Genomic DNA, 19,585 nt, shown 5'->3' with positions numbered 1-19,585 from the left:
ACTGGAATAATATATTCCAGGCCCTTTAATATGGAAGCTGCTAAATCTTTTGTTATCCTGACTGTGGCCCCATGATATTTGTATTATTTATTTTTAGCTGTTTGCAATATTTTCTCCTTAACCTGGGAGTGCTGGAATTTGGCTATAATATTCCTGGGAGTTATCCTTTTGGAATTTCTTTCAGGAGATAATCAGTGGATTCTTTCTATTTCTATTATACCCTCAGGTTCTAGAATATCAGGGTAGTTTTCCTTTATAATCTCTTGAAAGATGATGTCTAAGCTCTTTTTTGGATCATGACTTTCAGGTAGTTTAATAATTCTTATGTTATCTCTCTTCAATCTATTTTTCAAGTCAGTTATTTTTCCAATGAACTATTTCACATTTTCTTCTATTTTTCATTCTTTTGTCTTTGTTTAGTTGTTTCTTGATGGAACTTCTACTTGCCTAATTTTAATTTTTAAGTCATTATTTTCTTTAGTGAACTTTTGTATCTCCTTTCCCCATATGGCCAATTCTGTCTTTTAAGAAGTTCTTTTTCTTCTGTGTATTTTTGTATATCTTTTCCCATTTGACCAATTCTGATGTTTAAAAAATTCTTTCCTTCATTGGATTTTTGTGCTTCTTTTACCAATTGGCCTATTCTGTTTTTTAAACTATTAATTTCTGGTATTTTTTGGTGCCTCCTTTACCAAGTTAACTTTAAAAAAATTATTTTTCCCGTATCACTCTCATTTCTTTTCCAAATTTTTCTTATATTATGATTTTTAAAATCTTAAAAAATTTTAATTCATAGTTTATCATATCTGAAATATGGTAGTCATAGTATTTAACTATTCTCAAATTTTCTCTCAGCTCTGTCTTTCAGATTAGTTACTCTTGACTATAATTATAATAATAACTAGCATTTATATGGAACTCTAAGGTTCACAGAATACCTTTCATGTAAAAATTAATTTGATTCTTATATCAACCCTGGGAGGGAGGTCCTATTGTGATCTTCATTTTAAAGCTAGGAAACTGAGAGAGAGGTTTGAAATGACTTGCACTCAGCCACAAAACTAGTAAGTATTTGAGGCTGAATTTGAATTCAGATCTTGCTGACTTCAGGTCCAGTGGTCTTCCAATGAGTCACAAGTCTTTTTGTACTTGTGTAGTTTTTTTTCTTTCTGTTTTCTCTGTTGTTTCTTCCATTTTGGAATATGAGTAAAGTAATTCTTTTTTCCTCCCCACTCCCCTGTTCCCCCTCTCTGGTCCATTATCATGTTGACACAGTGCATGCCCATTTATAAACTGCTAAGTTTTCTTATCATCATGTCCCAAGATTTCTTAGTTGTGGTAAAATCTTTATTTCATCTCACGATTTCCCTCCTTTAATTTAATTTCCTCCTTCAGTTCTTTCAGTATATCCATTATGCATCTTACTTTGGCTTGAGGAAATCTTGAGTTTTGTTACTAGCCTTTCTGTCAGTTTGTAACTTCTTTCTCTCTTCTTCCATAGTAATTCCTTTGTATAGAATTTTGGTTTTTTGCTTTCATTTCTTGGACTTTGTTTTTTGGCTTCCTGGTTGTCGCTTCTTTTTGGCATTTCCATTTCTGCTATTTGTTAAGGAGGATAATAAGGAGGTTCTCCTGGGATTTTATTTTTCTCTCTTCCTGGAAGCCCCTCTAGAATGAAAAATTAAATGGAATACATCCCAATAGGTCCCCACTTGGGAGAAAGGGAGAAAAAAGAGAGAATTGAGGAGGGGAAATGAGGAAGAATTGTGGGGTTAAACAAATGAACAGAAGAGCAGGCTGAGAAACTTATCCCACCCTCATCTACCTGTTTGTGTTGAAAGCTGCTGCCTAAGCACTGTGCCACCACCATCAGCAAAGCCAAGAACAAGAAGACCATGAGACATAAGCAGACCCCTAAAAAGGGGGAGCCCGAGAGGGACAAGCCAGGGGCTGAGAGTCATCGAAAGAACCGCAGTGTGGTGACAACGTGAGAGCTGTCTGGGGTGGGGAAGGGATCGGGAAGGAGGTTGATAGGATCTAGAAGGAAGGTGGGGCAGGGGAGGCATAAAGCAATCAACTAACATTTATGGAGCCTTTCTTTGTGCCAGGATTGGTGATAAGTGCCAGGCATAGAAGGAGAAACAGGCCCTGCCCTCAAGGAGCTTATGCTCTGTTGGGGGTGGGTGGGGAAGAACTGTTCATAAACAGGTACCAGCAAAGATATATTCTGAGAGATGAGATGGAAGTTAAGATGCCTTTAAGGCTTAAGCGTGGGCTGCTCCAGAAATCAGGAAAAGCCTTCTGCAGAAGGTAGCTCTTGAATTGAGTCTTGAAGGAAGCTGGTGATTCTAAAAAATAGAGGCCAAGAGGGGGCACGTTCCAGGTATGAAAGGCAGATGGGGAGTATTGTGTGTGAGGGATAGCAAGGAGACCAACAGGGACAACGGTAGAATCTATGACGAGGAATAATGTATAAGAAGACTGCAAAGATAGGAAGGGACCAGCCTATGAGTACCTTTTATTTAAAAAAAAATTTTAAAAGATATTATTATTGCTTATTTTGGGGTACCTAGGTGGTTTAGTGGATAGAGAGCCAGGCCTGGAGATGGGAGGTTCTGGGGTCAAATCTGGCCTCACATACTTCCTCCTTGTGTGACCCTGGACAAGTCACTTTACCCCAGGTGCCTAACTCTTACTGTTCTTCTGCCATAAAGTCAATGCTTATTATTCACTCTAAGTTGGAAGGGAAAGGCTAAATATTTTTTAAAAAGTTATTTCATTAAATATTTCCCAATAAAATTAAATTTTTTTTGTCATTTATTTTTACAAATTTTGAGCCCCAAATTCTCTCTCCTTCCCATTCTTCCCCCATTCCTTGAGAAGGCAAGCAGTATAATATTGATTATTCCCATGTGAAGTCATGCAAAATATATTTCCATGTTACTCTTATTGCAAAAAAACATTCACAAAAAACAGCCTCCAAGAAAAATAAAGTGAAAAGAGTCTGCCTCAGTCTGTACTCAGAGCTCATCCATTCTCTCTCTGGAGTTGGAGAGCATTTTTCATCCAGGGTCTTTTGGGATTATCTTGATTAGAGAATCTGAGTCTTTCCCAGTTAATCATTGTATAATATTGCTGTTACTGTGGACAGCGTCCTCTTGGTTCTCTACAGCAGGCCATATGGGACTTGTGAAGAGCCTTAAATGCCCAAAAGAGTCCTTCATATCTGATCCTGAAGGTGATAATGAGCCAGTGGAGTTCACTGAGTAGGAGCTTGCATGTCAGACCTGTGCTACTTTGGCAGTTTTGGGGAGAAGGAATTGGAGTGGGAAGATACTTGGGGCAGAGAGACTAATTAGAAAGCTACTGCAATAGTCTATGGAAGAGTGATGGGTTAGGGTGGTAGTTATTTAACTGGAGAGAAGGGAGCTATATATGTCACAGAAATATTGTGGAGAAAGAAATAGCAAGATTTAGTAACTGATTGATTAGGTGGGAGGGATAGGAGTGAGAAATCAAGGATGACACCAAAGTTGATTGATTCAAAGCACCTGAACCTGTCTTTTGTCTTTTATCCATTTCCACTAGAATGGTGTGGATCTATATGTGGGATCAGGAGGCCATAGGGTTTTACAAGAACCTTTTAGAAGCCTTCTAGTCCATCCCCCTCGTGTCATGTATTAGCAAATTCAGAGCCATGTAATTTCATAATGGGACCTGGAGGGAGAGTAATGGCATAAACAGAGGCTCAAACCCTCTTGAGGATGGATTGGGGCTTTGGAGTCCCTTAAATCCTCTCTATGACTTGGGAGGGAACTGGGCAAGTAGTGGGGGAACATGGGATCTGAAGCTCCAATCTTGTCCACCTTGATCTTTGCTATTAACCAATTTCTCTCAGCATGGACAAGCTACACTTGACCTTGACAGAGTTGGCTCTAACCATGAATCACGTGCACAGTTTCTCTGTGTTTGAGCACACCATCTTTCCTTCTGAGTATCTCAGCAGCCATCTGGAAGCACGGCTCAACAAGTAGGTATCCTGCTCTCCTCAACCCCAGAAAACAGAGAGGCCCCTTCCTTTTAGATCTTTAGGTCTCCATGCCGATGGAGAGAAGCAATCTAATACAATTATACTGGGCAATCTAAAATAGTAATAAAAAGCCATCTCTCTTTGGTTTGGGGACATGTTACATGCATATTTATTTTTGTGGTAGTGGTAGTAGATGTCACAGTTTCTCTTCTTAAGTGAGTTGTAAAGAAGCTATGATTAATAGTATATTTTCCCCGGGCTAGCCTGGGAAAGGGGTTGGGTAATAAAGATAATTTTTTTTTTTATGATTTTTGGGTAATTCACATATGTAATAGAGAGCTAATAGCTTTCCCCAATCCCAATATCTATGTGAATGACTCAATACTTTCCCCAATGGATCTCTAATCCCCTCTCTATCCCAAAACTAGTCCCCATAGACTCTGGGATGGCTAGAGCTTCTTTCTACAGATTTGGCTTTAGAGAAAACTAAAGCATATGAAATTTGAGCCTTCTTTTTCCTTTGTTTTTTTTTTTAATTTCCTGGATGGTAATCACCTCCCGCCCAGACTCTCAAGGGAATAAGCCCTGATGTTTTCTTCTCTATGTCCCTATCAAAACCTTTTCAGGAAGAATTGTGATAAGCTTGTTCATACCAGGGTATAAAGGACTAATAAAAGTTTAATGTAGGGCATCGTTACAGGAAGGGGGATTTTTCATTTTCATAGAATTTGGGTCAGGATAATTATTACGGCCAGCCTCTTTAATTTAGAGATGAGGAAATCGATACTGAAGAGGTTAAGTCTAAGGTCACACAGTAGATTTAGGATTTGCCAGGCCTCTTGACTCCAGTGATCTATGTTGGAAAAAAATCCCAAGTTAAAGAAATGAATCTGTAGTTATAAAATTTTAGGCATTAATAAGCTACTGTTGGAATAGCGGTTGGGGAAGGGACCTTGCCTTTGTGTAAGAAAATACATCATATAGAGTATTAGTTCTCTCCTCTGTGTATAGTCAGCCTTTTCTTTTTTTTTAACATTATTTTATTTGGTCATTTCCAAACATTATTCATTGGAAACAAAGATTTTCTTTTCCTCCCCCCTTCCCACCACCTCTCCCATAGCCGGCGCATGATTCCACTGGGTATCACATGTGTTCTTGGTTCGAACCCATTTCCATGTAGTTGGTATTTGCATCAGGGTGCTCATTTAGTGTCTCTCCTCTGTCATGTCCCCTCAACCGCTGTAGTCAGGCAGTTGCCTTTCCTCGGTGTTTTTACTCCCACAGTTTATCCTCTGCTTGTGGATAGTGTTTTTTAGATCCCTGCAGATTGTTCAGGATCACTGCATTGCCGCTAATGGAGAAGTCCATTACGTTCGATTGTACCACAATGTATCAGTCTCTGTGTACAATGTTCTCCTGGTTCTGCTCCTCTCGCTCTGCATCACTTCCTGGAGGTTGTTCAAGTTCACGTGGAATCCCTCCAGTTTATTATTCCTTTGAGCACAATTCAGCCTTTTCTATCCAAGAGTTATATGTAGGTGCTAGCCAGGGGTTGCCATGACCTTCCAGTCCATATATGCATGCTCATGACTTCTGTGAATGTGTAGGAGGCTCCATTATTCTCTCCCCCCACCCAGGATCTCAAAGCATAATGCTTCAATATCGCTCGTAGTAGGGGTGACGAATTCTTCCTTGGAGACTAAGGAAAACAGGAGTGTACCAAGAAGGGAAAGTAGTGTAGTAGACCCTCGGGGATTGGGTCGGAAACAAGAAGCCCAGAACCCTTGCTATTTGGCTCATTTTCCTACAGAGCTATAGTGTGGCTGGCTGGCTACAATGCCACTACGCAGGACATCGCAAGGCCCTCTGAAGTACTGGCAGGGGTCAAGGCATACATTGGCTTCATCCAGTCATTGAGCCAGTTCCTGGGTACAGACGCCTCTCGAGTTATCCGAAATGCCCTTCTGCAACAGACACAGCCACTGGACTCCTCTGGGGAGCAAACCATTACCACCCTGTATACCAACTGGTAAGATCTCTTTCCATCTTCTGACTTTCCATTCTTCCTCTCTCAATGCTTTCTCTCTCTCTCTCTCTCTCTCTCTCTCTCTCTCCCCCCCCCCCCCTCTCTCTCTCTCTCTCTCTCTCTCTCTCTCTCTCTCTCTCTCTCTCTCTCTCTCTCTCTCTCTCTCTCTCTCTCTTTCCCTCCTCCCTCCCTCCCCCCCTCCCTCTCTCTCTCTTTCCCTCCCTCCCTCTCTCTCTCTCTCTCTCTCTCTCTTTCCCTCCCCCCTCTCTCTTTCCCTCCCTCCCCCCCTCTCTCTTTGTCTCTCTGTCTTTCTCTCTCTCTGTCTCTCTCTGTCTCTCTCTCCCTTCCTCCCTCCTTCCCTCCCTTCTTCCCTCCTCTCATTTTCTCTTTCCCTCCCTCCCTCCCTCCCTCTGTCTCTCCCTTTCTCTCTCTCTGTCTCTCTGTCTCTGTCTCTCTGTCTGTCTCTCTCTCTTTCTCTCTCTCTCCGTCTCTCTGTCTCTGTCTCTCTCTCTGTCTGTCTCTGAATCTGTCTGTTGGTCTCTCATACTCTACTCTCTCTAACTTTGGGAGCCTAGATTTAGAGCTGGACATGACCTAAGAGGTCACCTACTTCAACTCCTTCCTTGAGTTAATAAACCCAGAGAGGATGAATGATTTGTTCAAGGTCACACAGCCAGTAACAGAGTAAGGATTTGAATCCACATCCTCTGACTTCAAATCCAGATCCCATTTAGTCCATTCTGATTCTTGCCTCTTCCTTCGTGGTTACTAGCACTTTTTCTCCCACCAAGTTCTCAGGCTTGGCACTGAACTCCTAGAAGGTTATTCTCCATCCATGAGGGTCTCCTTTCTGGGGTCTTATCTTCTGCTCATACACCCCAGAGATTTGGAGGGAATTGCATAGATGAGACCACTGGGTGGCGCTCTTGATCTAGCATCAACTAGAGACAGGCCACATTCAAAAGCCCCCCAAAGTGGGCTGGTTGTGTGTGTGGGAGTCTGCAGACAGAGCCTGGGGTGGATGGGGGATTCGAGTCCCCGACATGCGGTAGGGAGCTAAGGGCAGGAGGGCGAATAATTGCGCAAGGCTTCTTCTATTTGACCTGGCCATAGCTAGATCCATCTCCATTTCATCAGAAGAACAGGGGATAAATATATGCAAGGGACATGAGGGAGCATGCTGCCTCATATCAGGATTTGAACCCATGTCTTGTGATTCTGTAGCTAGGGCTCTTTACATTCTACCAGGTTGCTTTCTATGGGGAGGGGGAGATTTGGAGACAATCTCTAGGAGTCCTAGAGCTTTTTTCTGACTAGATAAGAAGCAGGTACGGATTAGCATTTTGTACTTTTTGGTAGCTAGATGGTGCCAGGAATAGAATGTTGGTTCTTGGAGTCAGGAAGACCCAAGTTCAAATCTAGCCTGGGCTAATCACCTGACCTCCATCAGTCTCCATTTTCTTCAACTATAAAACAAGGACAATAAGAGCACCATTTCCCAGGACTGGGAGGATCAGCTAAGATAATGTCTGCCAAACATTAGCCCAGTGCCTAGCACATAGTAGGTCCTTAAGAAGTGCTTGCTTCTTTATTTCCTTGGTCCTGCTGTTCCTATTTTGATCGACCCCCAAATGGGGTCCTTCCACCTATTCTCTCATCTCAGGAGAACCCACCGAATCCAATGGAGCAAGTTCTGGGTGTTGGGTAGTGTGAGCGAGGGAACGAAGCTAGGGAAGTCCAGTGCATTTGGGCACCGGATGATTATCACGCGAGGGAGACAAAGCGGCTTGCAAATTAGAGACCATTATTTTTGAGTCAGCAGCTTGAGTTGTTAATTGGAATGTTGTACTGTCTCCTCCGGCTCCCCCCTCCCCCTAGGCTCCAGCTGAGGTTTCCCCCAGTAGCAGAGCGTGTGGGCAGGGTGGATGGAGTTGGACGGTGACGGCCCTCCTCCATCTCCCCAGGCTCCCTTTCCCACCTGCTTGGCTTCCTTACAGGTATCTGGAGAGCCTCCTGAGACAAGCCAGCAACGGGAGCATCGTCCTCTCCCCAGCCATGCAGGCCTTCGTCAGTGTCCCCAGGGAGGGCGAGCAGATCTTCAGCGCAGAAGAGTTCTCCGACGTTTCTGGTGAGCTGGAAGGCCGGTGGAGGCCAGGAGCCGCTCAAGGAGGCCGGCCGCCTTTGCAGCAGACATAGACTTGGGGGGGAGGCCTTCTCTAGATGGAGGCCAGGAGCCACTCAAGGAGCCCGGCCGCCTTTGCAGCAGACATAGACTTGGAGGGGAGGCCTTCTCTAGATGGAGGCCAGGAGCCGCTCAAGGAGGCCGGCCGCCTTTGCAGCAGACATAGACTTGGGGGGGAGGCCTTCTCTAGATGGAGGCCAGGAGCCGCTCAAGGAGGCCGGCCGCCTTTGCAGCAGACATAGACTTGGGGGGGAGGCCTTCTCTAGATGGAGGCCAGGAGCCGCTCAAGGAGGCCGGCCGCCTTTGCAGCAGACATAGACTTGGGGGGAGACCTTCTCTAGATGGAGGCCAGGAGCCGCTCAAGGAGGCCGGCCGCCTTTGCAGCAGACATAGACTTGGGGGGAGACCTTCTCTAGATGGAGGCCAGGAGCCGCTCAAGGAGGCCGGCCGCCTTTGCAGCAGACATAGACTTGGGGGGGAGGCCTTCTCTAGATGGAGGCCAGCGCACGAGGGCCCGGGCCAGAGGCCAAACAGAAGGGACCGAGTTTGGAGCTCGAGAGGGTCTTTCTCCTGTTAACGGTGCTTGAGAGGCCATGAGAGGCAAAACGGTCTCGTGGAGAGAGCTTGCCTCCGTGCTTTCAGGGTCTGCCTTTGGCCTCTGACGGTCCAGGCAACTCTATGATGATACGTGCTGACCTGAATAGGTAGAGAGTTCCTTATCCCAAGCTTCTGACACCGATGAAGTCACAGGCCAGTTTTTAAGATATTAGGAGCAGAAGCCAAGCCTGGAGTCAGGAGGACTGGGGTTCAAATCTGGCCTCAGACCCTTCTAGCTGTGTGTGTGACCCTGGGTAAGTCACTTAACCTCAGTTGTCTAGCCCTTGCTGCTCTCCTGTCTTAGAACTGATTCTAAGATAAGGTAAGGGCTTTAAAAAATTAAGGATAGCTTACATTTATATCATGCTTTAAGAAATACAAGGTCTTTTCTGCAAAAATAAGCCTATGATGTAGGTTTTCTTTTTTAAACCCTTACCTTCCATCTTAGAATCAATACTGTGTATTGGTTCCAAGACAGAAGAGTGGTAAGGGCTAGGCCATGGGGGTCAAGTGACTTGCCCAGGGTCACACAGCTAGGAAGTGGCTGAGGCCCAATTTGAACCTAGGACCTCCCGTCTCTAGGCCTGGCTCTCCATCCAGTGAGCTACCCAGTTGCCCCCTTGGACCAATCTTGTATTGGCTCCAAGGCAGAAGAGTGGTAAGGGCTAGGCCATGGGGGTCAAGTGACTTGCCCAGGGTCACACCGCTGGGAAGTGTCCGAGGCCAGATTTGATGTAGGTCTTTTTAAGTGTTATAGATTGGAAAATGAGGCTGGGAGTTTGGGACTGGCTCCAGGGTCACAGAGCAGAGTTGGGATGTTGACTTGGGTCATCTGATTCCTAATCCAGTGCTTCTTCTAACAAGCTTTGGTTAAACAAAACAAAACAACAACCACCCTTGTCTTCTATTTTAGAATCAAGTTTCAGTTCCAAGGCAGAATAACAGTAAGGTGATTGGGGCTCAGAAGAGGCCATATCCAAACCCAGTACCTCCTGCCTCTAGGTCTGAGTCACTCTCCACTGAGCCGCCTAGCTGCCTCTTTAACAAGCCTTGCTAAACCATGGGACTGGGAAGTGAATGGGATGGAGGCTCATGGCATCTTCTTCTCTAGGGAGATTTTAGGTCCTTAACCAGGGAGGGGCTCAGGAGATGTCTGAGGGAGGGAGAGAGGGAGAAGGCAAGAGGGAGGCAGAGGGGAGAAAAGAGAGAAGGAGAGAAGGGAGGAGAACTGCACTGATAAAGAAGACAGGAGAGAGAGAGAGAGAGGGAGACAGAGAGACAGAGAGAGAGAGAGGGAGGGGAGAGAGAGAGTGAGACAGGGAGAGAGAGACTAGAGAGAGACAGAGGGAGACAGAGGGAGAGAGAGAGAGAGGGAGAGAGAGAGAGAAACAGAGAGAGAGAGAGACAGAGACAGAGAGAGAGAGAGGGAGAGAGAGAGAGAGAGAGAGAGAGAGAGAGAGAGAGAGAGAAGAGAGAGAGAGAGAGAGAGGGAGAGAGAGAGAAACAGAGAGGAGAGAGACAGAGAGAGAGAGAGAGAGAGAGAGGACAGAGAGAGAGAGACAGAGAGAGGGAGAGAGGGAGAGAGAGAGAGGGAGGGAGGGAGAGAGAGAAACAGAGAGAGAGAGACAGAGAGAGAGAGAGAGGGGAGAGAGAGAGAGACAGAGAGAGGGAGAGAGGGAGAGAGAGAGAGGGAGGGAGAGAGAGAAACAGAGAGAGAGAGAAACAGAGAGAAAGAGAGAGACAGAGAGAGAGGGAGAGAGAGACAGAGAGAAACAGAGAGAGAGACAGAGAGAGAGAGAGGGGGAGAGAGAGAGAGAGAAAGAGAGAGAGAGAGGGGGAGAGAGAGAGAGAGCGCGTGCGAGAGAGAGAGAGAGAGAGAGAGAGAGAGCGCACGTGCGCGCGAGAGAGAGATACAGAGAGAGACAGAGGGAGAGAGAGAGAGAGAGAGGGAGAGAGGGAGGGAGAGAAAGAGAGAGAGAGAGACAGAGAGAGACAGAGGGAGAGAGAGAGACAGAGAGAGACGAGAGGGAGAGAGAGAGAGAGAGAGGGAGAGAGGGAGGGAGAGAAAGAGAGAGAGACAGAGAGAGACAGAGGGAGAGAGAGAGACAGAGAGAGACAGAGGGAGAGAGAGAGAGAGAGAGGGAGAGAGAGAGAGGGAGAGAGGGAGGGAGAGAAAGAGAGAGAGAGAGAGAGGGAGAGAGGGAGGGAGAGAGAGAGAGAGAGAGAGAGAGAGAGAGAGAGAGAGAGAGAGAGAGAGAGAGAGAGAGAGAGAGAGAGAGAGAGAGAGCACGCAAGAGGGATGGGAGATGGAGTCAGATGCCATTCTCCTTTTTGGAAGTTCTGAAGCCATCACAAGAGCTGAAAGAACAGGGGCCAGATAGAGGTTTGGGAATCATCCGCAAAGAAGTGACCCCTGAAGTCCTGGACATGGATGGGATTATGGGCATACTAGGATTATTGGCTGCCCAGTGGCTAAGGCCCCAGGGGTTGTGGAGCTTCTGGTTCTTGAGCCCAGGTCTCTGGATTTCAAGCCTCCTGAGCTCCGTCCACTTTCTCACGCTCCTACAAGCCTGGAGGCTCGTCAAGAGACTTGAAGCCAACCACTTACCCTCAAGGCTGCCCTGTCTTTATCTGGGGAAGGAGGGAGGAGCCCTTACAAGTATTCTAATGGTTATTTAGCCCAAAGGTAGCTGCATTAGTGGATGGTGGTTGTCTTTGGACTAAGGGAGAAGACCTGAGTCCAAGTGCTGCCTCTGGCACGTCGTGGCTGGATTTTTGTTTGTTAAAAATAATTGTTTTATTTCTTTGGAAAATATGGTGGAGCCCTGTGCTGTGCACTCCTGCCTCCCCCTGGGCCCCGAAACATTAGGGCGTCCTGGCATTCCTCTCCTTAACCCTGGCCTAGAGGAATTCTCACATCCGAGAAGGGGCCAGAGCTCTGCATTCTGGCCCTCCTTGCCCCCATTCCTCTCCCTTTACAGGGTTTGGGCTCATTTTCAAGAATCAGTGCTAGGGTCTAGGCTGGGAAAAGGAGGGGGGGGGGGGAAGATGGTTTCCCCATCTATATTTTTACCAAATAAAAGTTAATCTGTAAGTTGAAGAGCAGGTGCTAACATATATTGGTCCAGGGAGGTTTATCCACTGATGAAATTACAGTCTTTTGTTTTCCTTTTAAACCTTGACTTTCTTAATAACAACTCTAAGTCAGAAGGACAAGGGCTAGGCAATTGGGGTTAAGTGACTTACCCAGGGTCACACAGTCAGGAAGTATCTGAAGCTAGATTTGAAATGAGGTCCTCCTGATTCCAGGCTTGCTGCCACCTAACTGCCCCCAAATTCTATTCTTTCCCCTACTTCCCTTCCTCATGCCTTTCTTTCTAATAGAATCCTCTGCTTTGTCACCCAGATATTTCCAACGTGCTGGGTCTTGTCTCCATCAGAAAGAAACCAGAGGTTTATGAGAGGTAGCTTTAAGTGTAAACCAAGGCAGGGTATCCAACCTCTGCCTACATGTTGGTTGGGCATTTTTCCAACTGGGGGCTTGGAGCAATTGTGACTCTAAGCTAAGCTCCTTAAAGCCAAAGAGGAGGGAACCACGAAGACCTTAGGGAGCACCGTATGGTCCCCACACTGAAAAAAGAGTCTTCAGAAAGTCAGCTGGGGACATTTGAGAGTTTAAGGAACTTGCCCAGGGTCACGTAGCAGTGCATATCGGGGGGAACTTGCACCCAGGACCTTCTCCAGCTCCGGTATCCATGAGTATCTGTGTATATTAACAGATGTAAACCCGAGAGTGGTATTTAACGACGATGATTTCTTATTGACGTTAACATATAAACATAGACAAAATGTTGTGGGCTGTAAAGTCAGCACCCGAGAGAAGGAGATGGAAGGGGCTGTCTTTGTATTTCCAGGGCAGGCACATAGTAGGTGCTTAAATAAGTGCTTTCGGATTGGATTTATATACTTAATTTGTTTTAAATCCTTACTTTCTTAGGTCTTGATCAAGGACACATGTAAAACCCAGTGGAATTGCTCTTTGGCTGTGGGAGGGGAATGGGAGGAGGGGAGGGAAAGAACATGAATCATGGAACCCTGGAGAAATATTCTAAATTAATTAATTAAATAACAATTTTCCAAAAAAATATATATATACATTAAAGAAAAGTTATCAAATTAGGGCCCAGCAACAACTGCTGGACCAGATGAAAATGGGGAATTAAAATCGGCCAATATGGAACACAATAAATAACAATAGGATGGAGCATTGATCGTTTTAGTATAAAGTTTTCTAAGTTAACGTGTTGCCAGCAGGAATCCTTATGTACGGTTTTTAGTGGCCTGTTTCTGTTTGGATTTGACACTAGAGTTTCGAAGCCATTCAATGGTCCTTAAGAAGTCATACCTCTAGGAGGAACCTCCCTTTATCCTAGCTGAAGACCCAGCTATCTCTTAGTTGAGGCTAGAACAACTTCTGGTTGCATTCTGCTTTACCCCCAACCTCAGAGGCATCCCCGTACCTCGCCGGCCATGTCTGAGGTGACTCTGGGCATGGGGTGCTTTCCCCCCTCATTGCCTGGCCTCCCTGGAGGTGTTCTAACTCTGACTTCCCTCTGCCCAGAGATGCGAGCTTTGGCTGAGCTCCTGGGTCCCTATGGCATGAAGTTTCTCAGTGAGAACCTGATGTGGCACGTGACTTCCCAGATTGTGGAGTTGAAGGTATTTGGGGGGCTGGAGTGTCCCCTGGAAGGAGGCAGCCCAAATGCCGGGGAGGAGGGCCCCTGGATGGGTAGGAGAACATGGAAGGTAAACTTCTCCCCCAGCCATCCCCAAGTTCTTGGTCCATGGGTGTCTTTCTCTGGGGCTGTAGAAGCTGGTGGTGGAAAACATGGATGTGCTGGTTCAGATTCGATCCAACTTCAGCAAGCCCGAGCTCATGGCCTCTCTGCTGCCCCAGCTGACTGGTAAGTTCCTTCCATCTCCCTAAAGAGCCCCAGCATCCCTGCTTTTCTCCCTGCTCGCCCCCAGGGCCAGGACATCCATGAGGGAGCCTTCAGGTGGGGTTGTGCTGCCAGGCAATGAATGGCGCAGCTGGCCACTTCTTTAGCAATGTGAAGAGTGGGCTCCCTGAGGGGCTGGATTCCTTCCCTTCTGTCAGGGGGGTCCTTTTCAGAGTTATTCTCTGCCTGCCTGCCTTCCTTCCTTCCTTCCTTCCTTTCTTCCTAGGAGCTGAGAATGTGCTGAAACGAATGACCATCATTGGGGTCATCCTCAGCTTTAGGGCCATGGCCCAGGAGGGCCTCCGAGAGGTGAGTGTGGGGAGTAGGGGACGGAGGGGAGAGGTGAAGGTGGGAGGGAGATCAACCAGCAAATCAGAGATAATTCAGAGGAGAGGATGCCAGGGCTTGGAGGGGAGGCCCCTAGCAAGAGGGTTGATGGGTAGAACTGGAGACAATTTTCTTGTATTATGACATTACTCCGATGTTTCAAGAACCTATGATTTCATCCCAAAGGGGATACTCTCTAATCCATGTAGATCTAACCTCTTTGAGGCTTCAGATGCTACTTCAGGAGTTGATGTAGCCAAAAATTTGCCCTCTTGTGGCCAGCCTTTGGTGGATGAACCTCTGAATGGAGCTGGGTTTTGGAAGCTGATTATTAAACCCATAGGCTGCATCAGAGGAAGGCTGACTGGAGGACTCTGACACTAAATGAATAATATTGTCATGATTATTTTAATAATTTATTCTTAACCAACAGCATCAAGGAAAACTGGCATCCATTTTTTTTAGCCTGTCGGCATAGCCCTGGAGCTAAAGATACTCCCTTTGGGCAAGTTGGTGGGCTCTTCTGTCTGCATTCCCTTCTGTCCTCACTAGCCAGAAAAGTCATTGTTTTCTTTCTCTTACTCTAGGTCTTCTCTTCCCACTGTCCATTCCTCATGGGCCCTATTGAGTGCCTGAAGGATTTCATCACCCCAGATACAGACATAAAGGTACTGGGGTGACTTTGGGGTTGTGTGTGAAATCTCTGGGTTCAGAGGAGAGGAGTGCTCTCAAATGATATTTTAGGGAAAGAGAAGGGGCTGTGGAGACATGGCAGGGAGCAGGGGACAGAGCTGTCGCCCTTCCCTCTGAAATGAGCACAATGCAAAGGAGATATGGAACATAGTAGGAATGAGTCCCAGCTATTTTTGAATCCAGGATCCAGGAGTTTTTGTCAGTGAGACAGTGTTCCTGGCATGCCACCAGCCCTTAGAAGTTCCCTCATTCCCTGGCTCTGCCCTAGCCTTTTTCTAAGACTTTAAAATAAACTTCCACTATCAGCTTCTGATGTTCTCCTCTGCGTAGCAGTAGGGAGATGCCATCAGGCGGCCAACCTGTCTAAAGAACAGTTTGGCATGAAATAGCAAACTTTCGATGGTGGGACTCTCTTCCTGTCCCCTTCACCCAGCCTTCCCTCCAATCTGTCTCTCTTCACTGCTCTAGATAGGAAATAGATTGGATAACCACTTATACCCTCAACCCTGTACATCTACAAATGGGTACAAACGCAACCCTATGCATCTATAACTTCCATGCTGTGTTGAACTGATGTCAGTTCTCATCTGGGATCTTCAATTAACTCCTTGAGGTGCTTGGGATAGGTTAGTATGCTCGGGGTAGGAAGCATAGGGAGTGGGTCTTCTGGAAGCAAGGACCACCCTCCTTGAGGCTCAGCAGGGAGTAGTTTGAGATTTCTTGCCTTTCAGATCATGAAACCCTCCAGTATTTTGAGAATTATAGTATGGTGGTTAAATGGAAGGGAGTGAATAAGCTTTTTGGGGCTCCCTTCAAGAAGGCAAGAAACAATAGGATTATATGGCAGCAGAAAGAATTGAAATGGGTTTCAACTCCTTCCTTCCTTCCTTGCTTCCTTGCTTCCTTGCTTCCTTGCTTCCTTGCTTCCTTGCTTCCTTGCTTCCTTCCTTCCTTGCTTCCTTCCTTCCTTGCTTCCTTGCTTCCTTCCTTCCTTGCTTCCTTCCTTCCTTCCTTCCTTCCTTCCTTCCTTCCTTCCTTCCTTCCTTTCTCTCTCTTCCTTCCTTTCTCCCTTCCTCCCTGTCTTTCTCTTTCTCTCTTTCTTTCTTTCCTTCTTTCATCTTTTTCTCTTAGAATCAATACTAAGTATCAATTCCAAGGTAGAAGAGAGGTAAAGGCTAGGGAATTGAGGTTAAGTGACTTGTCCAGGGTCACACAGCTAGGAAGTGTCAGAGGCCACTGTTTGAACCTGGACCTTCCATCTCTAGACCTGGCTCTCAATCCACTGAGCCACATAGCTGTCCCTGATTTTCTCCTTTCTAATGAGGGTGTTGGACTAGACCAGAGATCAACAACCAGTGGATGGCACCCATCTGAGGTTTTGTACCAATAATCAGTTTGTCTCAGGCCTAGAGATACTATTTTCATGAGGCACTTTGCTTGAATCTTCTCTCCTTCCTCATTGGCCCTGTTAAGCATCCCTGCTGCCATGTTTCTCTAGCCCTTCTTCTCTCTCTCTCCCTGTTCTAATCTTCGTCTCCTCAAGAATATGTATTCACTGCCTTAGCAATGGGCTAATCTGATGAGCTCATTTTACCAAGGTACTAATGTGAGAAGATTTTGGAGCTCCTCAAGAACCCCGCCAGTTCTTGGCCTACAGATGAGCCCTACAGCAAGGGTCTTCTAGAGACAATCAGTAATTATCATCTGTTTCTTTTAGTGTGTTGTATTATATTGTAATTGGAAATAAAGTTGTATATACATACATGTATATACATACGTGTCTAAATATGCAGCTATATATACACATGGGCAAATAACATATGTGGTTATATGTATATATACATGTGCACACATAGTAGAGATGAAATTGGTTCCAAATCACTCTGGCATCAATTGAAAACAAATTTTCCAAGGGGGAACAATTCCAGGAATGTGCAGTCAGGGTTTTTTCCCAGCACCCCCTTCACCAAGCCCTAAAAATCTCATTTGGGATGAGGCGTCTCTTCTTGGAAAGTATTTAAGAAAAAAGAAAGCTGTTTTCTGGCTCAGAAGACACGGGCTCCTTGGAAGTGGGAGCTGCATGAGAAGACCTCCCCAAGGCCCGCTCATCCCCGTTGCTGTCTGGCTTTGTAGTGAAGGGCAGCTTCCTATCAGGGGAGCCTTGATTTCTTGGCAGCTGCTGATGGCCAGGTTGGGCCGTACCGGCCTGTCGGGAACTCGTCAAGCTGACATCTCCCAGGCAGCTCTCGGGTCTGGGCCAGGCTTCCCATGGAAATGAGCGGCTGGAGCTGGCAGAAAAGACGGACGCCTATATTAGAGGCTCCGGCTCCCGTGCTTGGGGGGCCGGCATTGCTTTCGGGGAGGAGGAAGACTCCTAACGTGATTTCTCTACAAAAACAGATGGGAAACAAAGCGCTGCCTTTCCTGTTGGAAATATTGTAAAATGTGTCTCGAGCCCTTGATAGAGATTCCGGGGCAGAGGGACTCTGGAGTGAACTTATTGACTGGTCCTCCCGCTAGTTCTCCTCATGCCTTTGGAGAAAGAGGAAGATTTGAGTCACGTGTATGCAAGAGCTTTCTAATGTTAGACCCACCCAAGAGAAGACTGGGCTGCATCGAAAAGGAATGAGCTCTCCGTCTCTGGAAGCATTCACACCAAGGCTTCATGACTGTCATAGAAATAGGAGGATTAATGGATTGAATGGAGAAGACTGGGCTGCATCGAAAAGGAATGAGCTCTCCGTCTCTGGAAGCATTCACACCAAGGCTTCATGACTGTCATAGAAATAGGAGGATTTATGGATTGGATGGAGAAGACTGGGCTGCATCGAAAAGGAATGAGCTCTCTGTCTCTGGAAGCATTCACACCAAGGCTTCATGACTGTCATAGAAATAGGAGGGATTAATGGATTGAATGGAGAAGACGGGGCTGCATCGAAAAGGAATGAGCTCTCCGTCTCTGGAAGCATTCACACCAAGGCTTCATGACTGTCATAGAAATAGGAGGATTTATGGATTGGATGGAGAAGACTGGGCTGCATCGAAAAGGAATGAGCTCTCCGTCTCTGGAAGCATTCACACCAAGGCTTCATGACTGTCATAGAAATAGGAGGGATTAATGGATTGAATGGAGAAGACGGGGCTGCATCGAAAAGGAATGAGCTCTCCGTCTCTGGAAGCATTCACACCAAGGCTTCATGACTGTCATAGAAATAGGAGAGATTAATGGATTGAATGGAGAAGACTGGGCTGCATCGAAAAGGAATGAGCTCTCCGTCTCTGGAAGCATTCACACCAAGGCTTCATGACTGTCATAGAAATAGGAGGGATTAATGGATTGAATGGAGAAGACTGGGCTGCATCGAAAAGGAATGAGCTCTCCGTCTCTGGAAGCATTCACACCAAGGCTTCATGACTGTCATAGAAATAGGAGAGATTAATGGATTGAATGGAGAAGACTGGGCTGCATCGAAAAGGAATGAGCTCTCCGTCTCTGGAAGCATTCACACCAAGGCTTCATGACTGTCATAGAAATAGGAGGGATTAATGGATTGAATGGAGAAGACTGGGCTGCATCGAAAAGGAATGAGCTCTCCGTCTCTGGAAGCATTCACACCAAGGCTTCATGACTGTCATAGAAATAGAAAGGATTAATGGATTGAATGGAGAAGACTGGGCTGCATCGAAAAGGAATGAGCTCTCCGTCTCTGGAAGCATTCACACCAAGGCTTCATGACTGTCATAGAAATAGGAGGGATTAATGGATTGGATGGAGAAGACTGGGCTGCATCGAAAAGGAATGAGCTCTCCGTCTCTGGAAGCATTCACACCAAGGCTTCATGACTGTCATAGAAATAGAAAGGATTAATGGATTGAATGGAGAAGACTGGGCTGCATCGAAAAGGAATGAGCTCTCTGCCTCTGGAAGCATTCACACCAAGGCTTCATGACTGTCATAGAAATAGAAAGGATTAATGGATTGAATGGAGAAGACTGGGCTGCATCAAAAAGGAATGAGCTCTCCATCTCTGGAAGCATTCACACCAAGGCTTCATGACTGTCATAGAAATAGAAAGGATTAATGGATTGAATGGAGAAGACTGGGCTGCATCGAAAAGGAATGAGCTCTCCGTCTCTGGAAGCATTCACACCAAGGCTTCATGACTGTCATAGAAATAGGAGGGATTAATGGATTGAATGGAGAAGACTGGGCTGCATCGAAAAGGAATGAGCTCTCCGTCTCTGGAAGCATTCACACCAAGGCTTCATGACTGTCATAGAAATAGAAAGGATTAATGGATTGAATGGAGAAGACTGGGCTGCATCAAAAAGGAATGAGCTCTCCGTCTCTGGAAGCATTCACACCAAGGCTTCATGACTGTCATAGAAATAGAAAGGATTAATGGATTGAATGGAGAAGACTGGGCTGCATCGAAAAGGAATGAGCTCTCTGTCTCTGGAAGCATTCACACCAAGGCTTCATGACTGTCATAGAAATAGGAGGGATTAATGGATTGAATGGAGAAGACTGGGCTGCATCGAAAAGGAATGAGCTCTCCATCTCTGGAAGCATTCACACCAAGGCTTCATGACTCTGTCATAGAAATAGGAGGATTTATGGATTGGATGGAGAAGACTGGGCTGCATCGAAAAGGAATGAGCTCTCCATCTCTGGAAGCATTCACACCAAGGCTTCATGACTGTCATAGAAATAGGAGGGATTAATGGAT

General features: G+C 46.1%; 1 protein-coding gene across 1 annotated transcript in view; it reads left to right on the top strand.

Moving 5' to 3' along the window:
• The window catches only part of NCKAP1L (NCK associated protein 1 like), a 55,603-nt gene that overhangs the window by 23,238 nt on the left and 12,780 nt on the right, over positions 1–19,585 (top strand). The window contains exons 19-26 of the mRNA XM_056797990.1: positions 1,842–1,987; positions 3,899–4,030; positions 5,841–6,059; positions 8,054–8,184; positions 13,457–13,554; positions 13,706–13,799; positions 14,062–14,144; positions 14,750–14,830. Coding sequence (XP_056653968.1) covers positions 1,842–1,987; positions 3,899–4,030; positions 5,841–6,059; positions 8,054–8,184; positions 13,457–13,554; positions 13,706–13,799; positions 14,062–14,144; positions 14,750–14,830 — 984 coding nt within the window. The remainder of the gene's footprint in view (positions 1–1,841; positions 1,988–3,898; positions 4,031–5,840; positions 6,060–8,053; positions 8,185–13,456; positions 13,555–13,705; positions 13,800–14,061; positions 14,145–14,749; positions 14,831–19,585) is intronic.

The sequence above is a fragment of the Monodelphis domestica genome, chromosome 5, assembly GCF_027887165.1.
Source record: "Monodelphis domestica isolate mMonDom1 chromosome 5, mMonDom1.pri, whole genome shotgun sequence".
In the NCBI taxonomy this organism is placed as follows: Eukaryota; Metazoa; Chordata; class Mammalia; order Didelphimorphia; family Didelphidae; genus Monodelphis; species Monodelphis domestica.
This window is presented reverse-complemented; position numbering and strand designations above follow the sequence as displayed.